Source organism: Malaclemys terrapin, chromosome 10 (assembly GCF_027887155.1).
Source record: "Malaclemys terrapin pileata isolate rMalTer1 chromosome 10, rMalTer1.hap1, whole genome shotgun sequence".
NCBI classification, from domain to species: domain Eukaryota; kingdom Metazoa; phylum Chordata; order Testudines; family Emydidae; genus Malaclemys; species Malaclemys terrapin.
In genome coordinates this window covers 65763032-65779443 of record NC_071514.1, presented here as the reverse complement: position 1 = coordinate 65779443, position 16412 = coordinate 65763032, and the positions used below count along the sequence as shown (strand labels likewise).

The 16412-nt window shown below is 40.7% G+C and overlaps 1 protein-coding gene across 1 annotated transcript in view; it reads right to left on the bottom strand.

The window, feature by feature from the left end:
- Positions 1-2457: 2457 nt before the first annotated feature.
- The window catches only part of PARN (poly(A)-specific ribonuclease), a 151163-nt gene continuing 137208 nt past the window's right edge, over positions 2458-16412 (bottom strand). Inside the window, exon 24 of the mRNA XM_054041871.1 lies at positions 2458-3398. Within this exon, the coding sequence (XP_053897846.1) occupies positions 3346-3398 (53 nt within the window). The 3' untranslated portion in view covers positions 2458-3345. The remainder of the gene's footprint in view (positions 3399-16412) is intronic.

Below are 16412 nucleotides of genomic sequence, written 5' to 3'. Positions count from 1 at the left end.
ATTTCACTTAAAATAAAGGCAAATTTAATGAATCACAATATCCTTCACTTGAGGATAACACAGGAGGTCTTTGTGATACCACAGGGTAAGGAACTTTTTATGTTGGTGAGGGTCACTTCTTGCCTTATGTTACTGTTTAGAGTTAATCCCTACCAGAACCCTTAAAAGTATAATTAAAGAACTATATACTGACTTCATTCTGCTTTACTGGTTTAGATACAAAGAGGAGTCCTTGTGGCACCTTAGAGACTAACACATTTATTTAGGCATAACCTTCATTTGGCTAAAACCCATTTCATCAGGTCCATGGAGTGAAAAATACAGTAAGCAGTATATGTATGAAAAGATGGGAGTTGCCTTACCAAGTTGGGGGTCAGTGCTAACGAGGCCAATTCAATTAAGGTGGAAGCGGCCTATTCTCAACAGCTAATTACTTTTGTAGTGCTAACAAGGCCAATGCAATCAAGGTGGATGTCGCCCATTTCCAACAGTTGACAAGAAATGGAAAAATTGACCATTGTAATGTACCGTATTCAGACTGTTGCTATGGTTTAAAAAAATATGAAACTACTGTATTACTTTTTTAAATATTTACACTACTTGTTTTGCATCAAGGTAAAAACATGAGGCTAAGCTTTTCGAACTGTGTTCTCTTTGATCCATTCACATTTGAGGACTTTGCCGTCTTGAAAACCACATTTTTAAAGAATATAGACATGAAAATCAGACACTGACTGCAGCTTAAGTTGTACACCTCAGCGTATGAAACTCTCTCTACAAGATGGTGCACAACATGAGTAGTTCTTCCTGCAGAACTCAAACCATGATCATACTCTCATTGAGGAGGGATTTGAAGCCTCACTTTGTTTTGAGGCCACCAAAGGCACTTGGAGCTTGGTGATCCATACTAACTTTTACTCCTGATATCATAGTACAGAAGACCTAGGTATCCCGAATAGCAACAGAGCTCACTCAAAAAGAACAGAACAGGAGTACCTGTGGCACCTTAGAGACTAACGAATTTATTTAAGCATAAGCTTTGGTGGGCTACAGCCCACTTCATCGGGTGCATAGAATGGAACATATAGTGAGGAGATATAACACTTGGACCACACATACAGAGAACATGAAAAGGTGGGAGTTGTTGTACCAACTCTAAGAGGCTAATTAATTAAGAGAAAAAAATGTTGTAGTGATAATCAAGATAGCCCATTACAGACAGTTTGACAAGAGGTGTGAGAATACTTAACATAGGGAAATAGATTCAATGTGTGTAATGGCTCAGCCATTCCCAATCTCTATTCAAGCCCAAATTGATAGTGTCTAATTTGCATATTAATTCAAGTTCAGCAGTTTCTTGTTGGAGTCTGTTTTTGAAGCTTTTCTGTTGCAAAATTGCCACCTTTAGGTCTGTTATTGAGTGGCCAGAGAGGTTGAAGTGTTCTCCTACTGGTTTTTGAATGTTATGATTCCTGATGTCAGATTTGTGTCCGTTTATTCTTTTGCGTGGAGACTGTCCTGTTTGGCCAATGTACATGGCAGAGGGGCATTGCTGGCACATGACGGCATATATCACATTGGTAGCTGTGCAGGTGAATGTGCCCCTGATGGCGTGGCTGATGTGATTAGGTCCTATGATGATGTCACTTGAATAGATATGTGGACAGAGTTGGCATCTGGCTTTGTTGCAAGGATAGGTTCCTGGGTTAGTGTTTTTGTTCAGTGGTGTGTGGTTGCTGGTGAGTATTTGCTTCAGGTTGGGGGGCTGTCTGCAAGTGAGGATAGGTCTGTCTCCCAAGATCTGTGAGAGAGAAGTCACTTTCTAAAAGACAGGCCCAACAAAGAAAATAACAGAACGCCACTAGCCGTCACCTTCAGCCCCCAACTAAAACCTCTCCAGCGCATCATCAAAGATCTACAACCTATCCTGAAAGATGATCCCTCACTCTCACAGATCTTGGGAGACAGACCTGTCCTTGCTTACAGATAGCCCTCCAACCTGAAGCAAATACTCGCCAGGAAACCACACACTACTGAACATTAGTTTTCCCTATAAATGCTAGTCCATTCCTGGATTGTCAGATGAACATGCTGCCTTCCACATGTCAGGACCTAATATTTCAAAAGAAAAGGCAAGCAGGAAAATTTAAAAATTACTTTTAAGAATTTGAGGCAGCTGCTATAGATCATAAAGGAACAGTAAAGGGCAGAAAGTTGTTTTTGCTTCACCCCTCACCTCACAGGGGTTTCCCTTTATTGTGTTTAAGTGGGAAGGGGTCAGGCTCCACAATACATATAATCTCATGAAACCTGGTAGTTACTCCATTTGCTAGAATGATGTGTTGGAAATAAATTTACAAAACAAGAATGCATCTATCTTAATACCCATTAACCATACATGAATGGCAAAACAAGAGAAAAGTCAAATAAATGATGTAAAAAATAAAGACATACTGGTTCCTAAGAAAATTTCTTTTATTTTCATTTTATGGAAATACATTTTTCATTTTTATTTCCATGATACAAAAATGTTAAATATCAAAGTTTCTGAAATCTACCAAAGCAGATTTTTTTTAAATGAATAAAGGGCTGGTACAGTTTGCAGGTTTGTCACAGGTTTCAAAAACATTTTTACAAAAAACACAAACCATGGAAAACCAGATCAAGACTTAAGAGTGAAAACAGCAAAGAAAACCCACCTCCTCCCAACATTAATTTCTCTCTTTCTTTCTTTTTCTCTATTTTTTTAAGGAAAGTATAAGTTAAATTTTTCCACGAGGACAAAAGGATAGTATATGTGTAGGATTAGTTTCCAGACAGATACTGGCTGAAGTCTTCCTACTGGGGAAAAAGGACAACACTGTAAAGTTTCCAGGGTAACTGGTAGAAAGCAGTAACCGATACTGAGGTTTATCTGTTCAGGACTACTGATAGTGTACTGAAATTGCCCGAACATCTGAAGATGAGAAGACTTGTGTGATAACTCCCTTCAAGCACAGGAAACAGCCTAACAAAATTCATAATAGTGCTGATTCTTTTTGTATATTTCATAGCCAACATGCCATAATAGGTGACCAAAACACATTTAATTTTGCTTCTTAAATCTAACATTGGTTACGACAGCAAAGATTTCACATGATCAACAGACAGAACTGTAAACTAGTTAATACACGAGTAAAACTGACAGTGATTGTTCAGTAGACAGTTTAAAAAATTAAACTGATTTTCAGGAAACATACTTCTTTTTTTAACACCACTTTTTATTTAAATTAAGTATGGCTTCCAAGTGGTATACTCTTGCAATTGCTTTGAATCAGCTTCACTTTTTATTAATACAGATGTTGGCTACCACGTGTCAGGAACTTCAAAGAGTTCTGTGGAACCGCTTGTGATGCTTCCTAAGAGAAGAGAAAGATATTTACAACATTAAAAAGTACCATCTCAAAATATTTAAGTGGACTAAGCCACCTTAAAATAGAACAAGTTGTAGCATAATACTTGCAATTCAGGGTAAATTTATAATGCTGTAGTTATATGGGGAAAATCCTCAAAGCAAAAATCTACACTTATACCATTATATTTAGCAGTCAATCTTAAGTGTGTCAGAACTATGAAAAGTATGATTACAAACAAATCAAGCTTTGATCCCGGATAAATTGCTAAGTTTCAGCTTTAACTGTTGGTTTTTTTGTTTGGCGTTTTTTTGGGGGAGGTGTGGAGGCATTTATGAGTTTAACAAGTGCAGCACACATGGCATGCATCACCAATCACAATTTGCAGACTGCCACGTAAGCAATACTCTAAACAGTAAGACCAAGCATTCTCAGTGCAGATGAGACAAGACAAGATGGAAGGCTGGTGAAACCCTTCTCACCAGATGAAATTATAAGGTAACAAAGCAATGACCCTGGCAAATCATCAAGTGACATTTAAGTACTTTATATTTTCATACAGTATTTTGCATATTTTGCAAATCAAATCTAATTTTATTAAAACAGATGCAGTGGCATATTCAGTTTGTAGCTGCAGCATCAAAATTATAATAAATAAAACTGTTAGCGGTACTATCCTACCTCCAAGAATCTGTAATGGGACATGTGCTGTTCAATATATGCATAAATGATCTGGAAAAGCAGATAAACAATGAAGTGGTGCCAAAATCTGCAGATGCTACTAAATTACCCAAGATAGTTAAGTCCAGAGCTGACTTTGAAGAGTTTCAAAGGGAGCTAACAAAACAGGGTGACTGGGCAACACAAGGGCAGATGAAATTCAATATTAATGAGTGCAAGTAACACACATTGGAAAATATAATCCCAACTACACATACAAAATGATGGGGTTCTAAATCATGAATAGTTCTCTAAAAACATCTGCTCAATGTGCAGGAGCAGTCAACAAAGATGATAATGTTAGGAACCATTAAGAAAGGGATATATAAGGCAGAAAAGATCAGAATGCCACTTTATAAATCCATGGCGCACCCACATGTTAAATACTGCATGCAGTTCTGATCTCCACATCTTAAAAAAAAAAAAAAAAGACATTAGAACTGGAAAAAGTAAAGAAAAGAGCAACAAAAATGATTAGGGACATGGAACAGCTTCCATACGAGGAGTGTTCTTAGAAAAGAGATGAACAAGGTGGGGGCATGGGAGATGACAGACGTCTAAAAAATCATGAATGGTGTGGAGAATGTGAATAGAGAAGCATTATTTACTCCTTTCCCTAACACAAGAACTTGCGGGAGATGTGGGGGCATTTAAATAAATGTCACCCAATTAAATAAACAGGCAGCAGGTTTAAAACAAGCAAAAGGAAGTATTTCTTCACACAACGCACGGCCAACCTGTGGAATTTGTTGCCAGGGATGTTGTGAAGGCCAAAGTATAACTGGATTAAAAAAAAAGGTAGATAAGTTAATGGAGGACAGGTCCATAAATGGCTAAGATGGTCAGGGACACAACTCCATGCTCTGAGTGTCCCTAAATCTCTGACTGCCAGAAGCTGAACTGGATGACTGAGGATGAGGATCACTTGAAATTGCCCTGTTCTGTTCATTCTCTCTGAAACATATTGTGCTGGCCACTGTCGGAAGACAAGATACTGGGCTAAACATATAAGATTTAAGAGTTCAGTAGTTTTTGTAAGACTAATAAAATACAATTTTTGCCAAACATGAAGGTCTCATTTATATTGCTTTGATTGTAAAAAAGCCCAGAAGACTTGAAATATTTTTCTCTGTTTACATTTTTAAAGATTAATACATATAATATTTTAATTCATTTTTAAGGACTGAAACTCTGTTTAATACCTTTTATAGCAAGTCTCCATAAACTACATTAAGTGACCATGTTGTGACCTTAGGAGCCCTCAATGCCAACTGGCAAAGGGCTCACTGTCATATAACAGCAATTTCTGTCAGGCCTCACTACACCTAACATATTGCTGTCATAATATTTATCTATAAAGAATGTCATGTAAGGTATCTAATGAAAGCTTGTATCATACTAATCATCAGAAGTACTGCGAGATGCATGTACGGTGTTATTCAAGAAGTTGTATGTATGTATGTACTAAGCTTTGTTACCAGGCGGGGTTCAGAAACCAGTTTTTCCCAGACAAGGAATATTGATATACCTGTCTTCCTAGATTTCTGATGTAAATTATGCAGGATAAGCCTGATACAATGGGAGTTCATTTGCATCTGATGTAAACAGGAAGATTTAGAGGATGAGAAAGCAGCATGGAGTCAGCACAATGAAGCACAAGCCCCTGGGAATAACTGGGGGATACACTGATATATTTCAACTATTGGTGGACTATAAGAAGGGAGAAAAATCCATTTGTTATCCATCAATGAGGAAGAAAAAAGTACACTGCTTTCATGAATGAAAGTTGGATCATGGCTCTGGGACTGGTGACTCAGAGGTTGCTTCATGTGAGAAACTTATTTTAGACAAAGGTTTTAGCCTGTTAAAAGTTATGATTAGTTTCTTAAAACAAAAAGTATAACGTGCTTCTCTTTGTAACCATTTGCTTCCATTATTCTTACTCAATACTCACTTGAATCTAGGAAATGGGCAGCAGGTTTAAAACAAATAAAAGGAAATTCTTCACACAGCACACAGTCAACTTGTGGAACTCCTTGCCTGAGGACATTGTGAAGGCCAGGACTATAACAGGGTTTAAAAGAGAACTGGATAAATTCATGGCGGTGAAGTCCATTAATGGCTATTAGCCAGGATGGGTAAGGAATGGTGTCCCTAGCTTCTGTTTGTCAGAGGTTGGAGATGGATGGCAGGAGAGAGATCACTTGATCATTACCTGTTAGGTTCACTCCCTCTGGGGCACCTGGCATTGGCCACTGTCAGTAGACTGGATACTGGGACAGATGGACCTTTGGTCTGACCCAGTACGGCCATTCTTATGTTCTTATGAAAATCTGTTTTGTTAATAAACAATTTTCCTTTTAATAAACCATCATCTCAATGCTATATTAAATGGAGCATGCTTTCTCAGCTGAATCATGTAAACTGGTGTGTACACTTCTCTCTGAAGGGAGCAGACACATGCTTCCTGGATTTAATAACTGTAGATACATTTATAAGTTAGCAATTGTTTTTATATATACATCTTTTATCTTGAGCTGATTGATATATATATATATATATATATATATATATATATATATATAATATATATATATATTAAAATCAGCTCAAGATAAAAAATGTAATGCTACAAACAAAATTGTACATGGTAAGTGAGTTGGGTTAAAGACTGTAAATTAAGATTGAGAATGACACTATTACCACATCAATTTGAGCATTAGTAAGGAAGATTGTCTGATGGATTCATTTATTTACGACATTTGTGCTAGGAAAGAGTCCTGACTTCTCTTCCTTTGATCTTGTATTTTTTTTTAAAACAACTCTAAAGCACCTCTATACATAAGGGGTCAGTGCATCATACAAGATTTCTAAAGACAAAAAGGGATAAAGAAAAATGAAGCCAAGAGAGGCCATTTTATAAACAACTTTTAAGTTCTCCTTACAAGTAGGGAGAAATAGAAGTAAGGGAGGAGCAACTTCACCATACAAAGGCTCACCACAACAAAAATGTAATTGCCTGTAAAATTCAGGCACAGCAGTGAGATTTTTAAAGGGCAGTTAGTGTAGGTGAACAGACACCCAACAGAATCTGAAACCTTCTGCTGCTTTTTGAAAAAGCTTCAAGGGTTAAAGCAGTGGTTTTGTAAGCCCCAATAGGATAGAACTGTAAAAATTAGATTAGTGGTCAGGAGGCCATGTGCAGCTGTTGCAACTTTTTCAGAAGATAGGAGCACAGCCTGCACGAGTTGCACAACCAGACACACCCAACTCATGCTTTTCATGCAGAGAACTTTGGTCAAATATGCCACATTTCTACAGCAAACAGATTCATGGCCTGCCCAGACATCTCAGTGATAAATATGTACTTTATAGACAAACAAACAGTACTTAGGACATTTCTTGAAGATACTGTGCTGCTTGGAAAGATTAGCAGTAAGAGATAGACAGGAGCAGACTAACTCCATAATCAAAGTCTGTTGCTATTTTATCCAACTTTGTTTTTCTACAGCTAGCTGTGTATGGCACCTATCATGCAGCAATGCTCAGGTTGGGAAGAAAACACCAGCTGATTCAACTGCTATATTTCAAGTAAGTGGCTTTGATGTGCAGGCTCAGAGGACAACTTGGAGAGCCTATGGAACTTCAATGTTGAGTTTTTCATTTGAATTAGAATGTAAATAAGATTTTTACATGGAAATTCTGGAGCTCGGTATGTCAGGGATACAGTATTACTTTCTGGATAAGAATTATTAGAGCAAGAACTGAAGTGACATTTGAGCTAAGACATTCTGATGTAAGATGAAAAATGTATCACTTTCGATACAGGTAGTTCTCAACATGACCAGGAATTGAGCATCTGAATTATAATTTACAGCAGGAATTAGATATAAAGCAGAGCCCCTATCTCAGAACCTCTCAGGACACTATAGACAGAAATATAATGTTACGGTATTCCCTTCTTAAACACAAATATAGAATTCATTGATTCATAAATTCCAAGGCCAGAAGGGACCATTGTGATCAGTTAGTCTGATCTTCTGCATAACAAGCCGTAGAACTACCCCCAAAATATTTCCAAGAGCACAGCCTTTAAAAAAACATCCAATATTGATCTAAAAATCATCAGTGACTGAGAATCCATCACGACCCTTGGTAAATTGGTCTGATGTTAAATGATCCACACTTAAAAATGTATGGCTTATTTCTGGTCAGAATTTGTCGAGCTTTGACTTTCAACCATTGGATGGTCTTACATCTTTGCTACACTGAAAAACCTATTATTAAATATTTGTTGACCATATAGGTATTTATAGACCGTAATCAACTCACTCCTAACCTTCTCTTTGTTAAGCTAACTAGACTGAGCTCCTTGAGTCTACCATTATAAGTAGGGCCCTACCAAATTCATGGTCCATTTTGGTCAATTTAATGGTCATAGTATTTTTAAAATAGTAAATTTAATTATTTTAGCTATTTAAATCTGAAATTTCATGTTGTAACTGTAGGGGGTCCTGACACAAAAAGGAGTTGGGGGGGGGGAGGTGTCCGCAAACTTATTATAGGCAGGGTTGTGGTACTGCTACCTTTACTTCTGCACTGCTGCAGGCGGTGGTGCTGCCTTCAGAACTGGGTGGCCAGAGAGCAGCTGCTGCTGGCCAGGAGCCCAGCTCTGAAGGTAGAGCTGCTGCCAGCAGCAGCACAGAAGTAAGGATGGCATGGTATGGTATTGCCACCCTTACTTCTGTGCTGCTGCCTGCAAAGCTGTGCCCTCAGTCAGCAGCCGCCACTCTCCAGCTGCTCAGCTCTGAAGGCAGCAATGCAGAAGTAAGGTAGTATGGTATGGCATTGCCCCCCTTACATCTGCGCTGCTGTTGCCTTCAGAGCTGGGTACCCAGCCAACAGCCACCGCTCTCTAGCCACCCAGCTCTGAAGGCAGCGCAGAAGTAAGGGTAGCAATACCATGATCCCCCTAAAATAACCTTGTGACTCTCCCTCCCCCCCCCCCCCCCCCCCCCCCCCCCCCACACAACTCCCTTTTGGATCAGGACCCCCAATTTGAGAAACTCTGGTCTACCCCATGAAATTGGTATAGTATAGGGTAAAAGCACACAAAGGACCAGATCCCCAGGGGGAGACCACACTTCACGGTCTGTGACACATTTTTCATGGCCGTGAATTTGGTAGGTGAATTTACTATAAGGCAGGTTTGCTTTTGTAATCCTTTAATCACTCTTGTGGCTCTTCTCTGAACCCTCTCCAGTTTATCAACATCCTTCTTGAATTGTGGACACTAGAATTGTAGATAGTATTCCAGCAGTGATTGCACTAGTGCCGAATACAGAGGCAAAAATCACTCTACTCCTACACAAGATTACCATTTATGCATCCAAAGATCACATTAGTCCTTTTGAGCTCCCTATGTGATGCTGCGGCCATGTTCAGCTGATTATCCACCAAGACTCCCAAATCTTCTTCAGAGTCATTGCTTCCCAGGTTAGAATCCCCTCAGCCTTAATTCTCTGTTCCTAGAGCTACATATGTACATTTAACCATATTAATATACATAAAGTTTGCTTGTGTCCAGCTTGCCAAGTGATCCAGACCACTTTGTATCAGAGATCTACTCTCTTCATTTATTTACCACTCCCTCAATTTTTGTGTCATCTGCAAACTTTATCAGTGATGACTTAATGTTTTCTTCCAGATCACTGGTGAAATTGTTAAAATACCATGGGGCCAAGAATAGATTCCTGTGGAACTAGGGCTACCATATGTCCGGATTTCCCCGGACAGGTCTGGCTTTTCGGTCTATAAATAGCCGTCGGGGGGGGGGGGGGGGGATTTTTAAAAATCTAAAAATGTCCTGGATTTCCCCCAGGTTGGCTATTTATAGATAGAAAAGCGGCGGCCAAGCGCCACTGGGCAGCCAAAGCCCCTTCCCGGCTTCCCCCATCCCCTGCAGCCTTACCACGCCGTCCAGCCCCACAGCTGTCTTCCCCCTCCCCCGAATGCTCCACCCCCCTGCTCCTCCCCCTCCCCTGCTTCCCGCGAATCAGATCTTCGCGGGAAGTGTGAAAAGAAGCAGGGGCAAGAGGGAGGCAGCAGCAGGTAAGCTGGGACGGGGGGCCGCAAGGAGGAGAGCTCCGGGGAGACGCGGCCCTGGCCAAGTGGCGCCCGGCTGCCCCAGCGGCTCCGGCCCGGCTCGGGCCCCAGCACCCCTGGCCCGGACGCGGACCCGACCCGGCTCGGGCCCCAGCACCCCTGGCCCGGACGCGGACCCGACCCGGGCCCCAGCAGCGCCGGCCGAGCACCTCCGGCCCGGCCCCAAGCCCAGCCACCCCGGCCGGAGCATAGCCCGATTCCTGGGCTTTTTAAAGCTGGCCCTGGTCAGGGGACAGGGGGGGAGGAGGGGTTGGATGGGTCGGGAGTTTGGGGGGGGGGCTGTCAGGGGGGCAAGGGTGTGGAGAGGGGTTGGGACAGTCAGGGACAGGGAGCGGGGGCTTAGATGGGTCTGGGGGGGCTGTCAGAGGGGCAGGGGTGTGGAGAGGGATTGGGACAGTCAGGGACAGGGAGCGGGGGGGTTAGATGGGTCTGGGGTTCTGGGGGGGGGGGTGTCAGGGGGCAGGGGTGTGGAGAGGGGTCGAGGCAGGCAGGTAGCAGAGGGGGTTGGATGGGTCAGGAGTTCTGGGGGTCCTGTCGGGGGCAGGGAGCAGTTGGATAGGGCATGGGAGTTCCCGGGGGTCTGTCTGGGGGCAGGGGTGTGAATATGGGGTGGGAGTGTGGATAAGGGTCGGGGCAGTCAGGGGACAGGTAGGGTCGCAGGCCATTCTCAGGAGGGGGAAGTTAGGGGACAAGGAGCGGGGGGGTTGGGGGTTCTGAGGGGGGCAATCAGGGGGTGGGAAATGGGAGGGAGTGGATGGGGGTGGGGCAGAGGCGGGGCTAGAGTAGGGCTCCTTCCCCCCCACCAGTGTCCTCTTTTTTGCTTGTAGAAATATGGTAACCCTAGTGGAACCTCACTAGAAAAATGATGATTCCCGGTTTACAACTACATTTTGAGACCTGTTAGCCAGCTTTTAATTCATTTAAAGTGTGCCATGTTAATTTTAATATCATTTTAGTTCTTTAAATCAAAATGTGATGCAGTACCAAGTCAAACGCCTGACGGAAGTTTAAGTGCATTACATCAACACTTTACCTTATCAACTAAACTTGTAATCTCATTAAAAAAAGATATTAAGTTATTTGATGGGATCTATTTTACATAAACCCATGTTGATTGGCATTATATTACCCTCCTTTAATTCTTTATTAAGTCCAATAACAATTGCTGCATTATCATGTCTGGGATTGATGTCAGATTGACAGGCCTATAATTACCAGGGTCCTCCCATTTACCCTTTTAAAATATTGGCCCAACATTAGCTTCCTTACAGTCTTCTGGAACTTAGACTCATCAAAAATTAACATTAAAAGTCCAGTAAGCAACTCAGCCAGCTCTTAAAATTCTTGGGTGTAAGCTAGACATTTAAAAATCAGCAGGTCTGACTCACTTTAGTAGCTGCTGTTCAACATCCTCCCGTGATACTAATGGGATGGAAGGAGTGTTATCATAGGATATGACTATATCATATGTTTTTCCCCAAATAGAGAACAGAAATATTTATTGAACACTTCTGTTTTTTCTGCATTATTATTGATAACATGGGTCTACAATTTTTGAGAAGTCATCTGCTTCAGAGATAAAATGTGCTATTTATTATGTATTTTGATGTGCTGAATTCAAATATGACAATTAAAACAACTGATTGGCTACTGTTTCTAAGATATTTAAGTTTTTACATTTTATGTCTACGTATATTGTGTAGATAGTAGAGTTTTAATCAAATTGTAAACCTAGGTCTTTTCATGTGTTTATGGTTGCTTTACCTGATAATATTTCACCTGTCCTGTTTATGTAACACTTTAAAAATCAGCAAAAGGGTTCTATAAATAAAATGTAGTATGAAACAAAAGGCAAAAACTATTATGTACATAGTTTAGTCCTATTCAATGTCTACTCGGCGCTTCTTGGCTTGTCTCTTGTATTCATTAAATGGAGCATCTCTTGTCACTGTCCAGCAATAGTCTGCAAGCATTGATGGGCTCCATTTGCCCTAATAGCGTTTCTCCATTGTTGCAATGTCCTGGTGAAATCGCTCACCATGCTTGTCGCTCACTGCTCTGCAGTTTGGTGGAAAAAAATCTAGATGAGTGTGCAAAAAATGTATCTTTAGTGACATGTTGCAACCAAGGCTTTTGTATGCCTTGAGGAGGTTTTCCACCAACAACCTGTAGTGGTCTGCCTTGTGTTTTGTCAATGGCCTTGACAAAGTTCTTCATCACCACCCTTGCACATCAAGCTGGGTCTAACAAAATCTTCCTTGATTCAACAAGTGGTGGATGCTGAACACTTTTCCTCCCAGGCTCCAATGACTGTCGGATTGGCCAATCTTTCTTGATGTAGTGGGAATCTCTTGCACGACTATCCCATTCACAGAGAAAACAGCAGTACTTTGTGTATCCAGTCTGCAGACCAAGCAAGAGAGCAACAACCTTCAGATAGCCACAAAGCTGCCACTGATGTTGGTCATAGTTTATGCACCTCAAAAGTTGTTTCATGTTGTCATAGGTTTCCTTCATATGGACTGCATGACCAACTGGAATTGATGGCAAAACATTGCCATTATGCAGTAAAACAGCTTTAAGACTCGTCTTCGACGAATCAATGAACAGTCTCCACTCATCTGGATCGTGAACCATGTTGAGGGCTGCCATCACACCATCCATGTTGTTGCAGGCTACAAAATCACCTTCCATGAAGAAGAATGGGACAAGATCCTTTTGACGGTCACGGAACATGGAAACCCTAACATCACCTGCCAGGAGATTCCACTGCTGTAGTCTGGAGCCCAACAGCTCTGCCTTACTCTTGGGTAGTTCCAAATCTCTGACAAGGTCATTCAGTTCACCTTGTGTAATGAGATGTGGTTCAGAGGAGGAGGATGGGAGAAAATGTGGGTCCTGTGACATTGATGGTTCAGGACCAGAAGTTTCATCCTCTTCCTCGTCTGACTCAAGTGAGAATGATTCTGGTGCATCAGGAACCGGCAGTCCTTCTCCGTGGGGTACTGGGCGTATAGCTGATTGACTGTTTGGATAATGCACAGTCCACTTTTTCTTCTTTGACACACCTTTCCCAACTGGAGAAACCATGCAGAAGTAACAATTGCTGGTATGATCTGTTGGCTCTCTCCAAATCATTGGCACTGCAAAAGACATAGATTTCCTTTTCCTGTTCAACCACTGGCGAAGATTTCTTGCACAAGTGTTGCAGCATATGTGTGGGGCCCACCTCTTGTCCTGATCTCCAATTTTGCAGCAAAAATAAAGGTGATCGGCTTTCTTAACCATAGTGGTTATACTACGCTTTTGTGATGCAAAAGTCACTTCACCACAAACATAGCAGAAGTTATCTGCACTGTTCACACAAGTACGAGGCATCTCTGCTCACTTTGGCTAAACAGAAATGTGTCCCTTTGCAAAATCAAACACTGACAAATAAGAGAGCACGACACACTATGATTTCTAGAGCGGATATAGGGCAATTTGTTCAGCAGAGTGATGTAAGCTTCGTTATGATTGCATCATCCACGACTTCTAGGAATAACATGATGCAATTCATATCATGTATGACGCAATACCAGCTTCCGATTGCATCATTCATTGTTCTGCCTAAAAATCAAGTACTGTCCAAACCCAGTCAGATTTATTCATAGATCCAGTCAAAGATGTATTTTAGTCATTTCTGGTTTAAATTGAGACCCCTTCCCTTTATAACTCACTTATCCTCCGCCATTCCCAAGTCAAGGGTCGTATATACTGACCCAATAGCATATCTTGAAAACTAGAACCAATCAACAATTTTAAGCATCATTTTCGTTCTCAGTGACCCAGAATTAGTAAAGTTTGACTACATTTATTTCAGAAGTATTTTGGCTGTAGAGCAGTGTAATTCTACCATTTCCATCTAGTAATGGACCAATACCATTGTTAGGATTTTTTTTTTTTGTTCATAATATACTTGAACTTCTTATTGTCCTTAACTCTGCTGGTCATAGATTTCTCCTTGTGTTCCTTTGCTTTCCATGTCCATTTTCTATACTTCCTAGCTTGTGATTTACACTCATTACTATCAACTTCCCCTTTCTTCCATCTGTTATACATACGTATCTTCTTTCTTTCTTTTTTAAATAGTACCTTCACTTCTCTCTCAACCATTTTTTTTTAATTTTTTAACCAATATGGCCTTCTTCCTCAACTATAGGATTGCAACTTTTTTTGGACATTTAGTAAAGTGTTTTTAAGCAATTTCCAATCATCATCCACATTTTTCCCGATTAAATTCTTTCTCCCAGTTGATTTGGCTCATAATTGTTTTCAGCTTTGTGAAACTGACCCTTTTAAGTCACCATTTTTTTTATTACTGGTCTGGACTTGATAATATTTGTTATGTACAAACAGAATAAAGTCATGATCAGTTGTACTTAAGCTATCATTAATTTTTAGTTCTGTGATCAGTTCACTCTCTCTCTGTCAAGATGATGTCCAATATAGAATCCACCTGTGGATGCAACATTTTCTGTGTCAGGAAATCATCTATAGTAGTTAGAAATTCCAAGGATGTTTTAGTACTGGCAGCACAAGACCTCCAGCATGTTCCACTCAAACTGAAGTCCCCCAGGGTCTCTCAGCCTTTTTTCCCCCCTACACATTACAGATAGCTGCATAAGGAGCCAGTCATTCTGTTTCCCTGTGTGATCGGGTGATCTGTTGCAGATACCAATTAATATCTAATCTCATTCTTTACCTGTTAGGACATTGATCCATAAGCATTCAAGATAATTTTCTTTCAGTTCCTGGTGACTCGGAAACAGGTAATGCCATTTTTGCTGAGTACCACTCCCCCACTCTCTTGCCCATTCTATCTTTCCTAAATAGGTTATAATTGATTTTAACATTCTAAATTATGTGAATCATCCCATCAGGTTTGAGTAATACCAATTATATTGAATTTATGTTCATAAATAAGCAATTCCATTCTTCTTGTTTGTTACCCAGGCTCCTGGGATCAGTGTATAGGCAATTAAAGAATGTCCTTTACCACCTTGATTAATTTTGTTTCTCAACATCTGGATTTTGTGCTAAATGAGTACTCAATATCTTTCCTCTTTTTACCCTTCCCTTCTGTCATTAATTTAATGCCCTCCTGACTAAATGAAGCAGGCCAGTTTAATAAAACAGGAAGATGGAAATATATTTTTTATTTTTAAAAAGAGAATGTGGGTGGGAGGAAAAATGGAGCACTGGAGGAGGGATTTCCAACCACCAAAACTTGAGTCCTTAGTATAGTGCTCAGTTTTGTAAAAATATGATCTCAAGACAACTCCACATATGGTGGTATGATCTTTAAATGGTGGCATGAGAAAATACACTCCAGACTTCATGAGACAACTTTATATATACACATTGAAGGCTAACTCTGATAAGGGACTTTACAAACTATTAAATACTCTTTAAAAAAGTCCATCTACTATTTAGGCAGATACTATAAAATACAAATCGGGCACAAACTAAACTGTGTGTAACTGTGCTGCTACATTCTGAACAAGCTCTAACAAAGAGGGAACTACAATGATTTCACTTCATGGTCAATGGTGCAAGATCCTGCTTGCTGCCCGATGATTCATTCCAAAGCTGTGAAAAAAAACTTAGAAAACTGGTAACAATTTCAGTGCCAACTAATTAACCATGTACTGTAAGTCACTGCCTACACAGTAACTATCCAAATAAAATCCTGACTCTGGGCTGTGATGCTGTCCAGGATTAGAAGAATTGTGGGAGACACTATTAGCAGAAAGGAAACTATAAGGTAGAAGTTTCCCATTCTGTGGCCTAGTGTCTACCACAATCCTGATATGTATGGGTAGTTGTGAGCAATGACGAGGAGTAGGGAGGAACAGAAAAGTGAACATAAAACATAGGAAAGACCCCACACTACCCATTTTTGAACTATTAAAATGCAAAAGCAATGTCTGGATCACCACCTGGAGCACCTTCCCCTATGAAGAGACAGAAAGTCCACCTTATGATGTCTGATAGAGACATTTGCCCATGGCTATGTGGCCGGTCTGCAGATCTCTGCAGTGGAAGTCCACAGTGTATTGGCCCATGAGGTTGCCATGGGACTACTAGAATGCG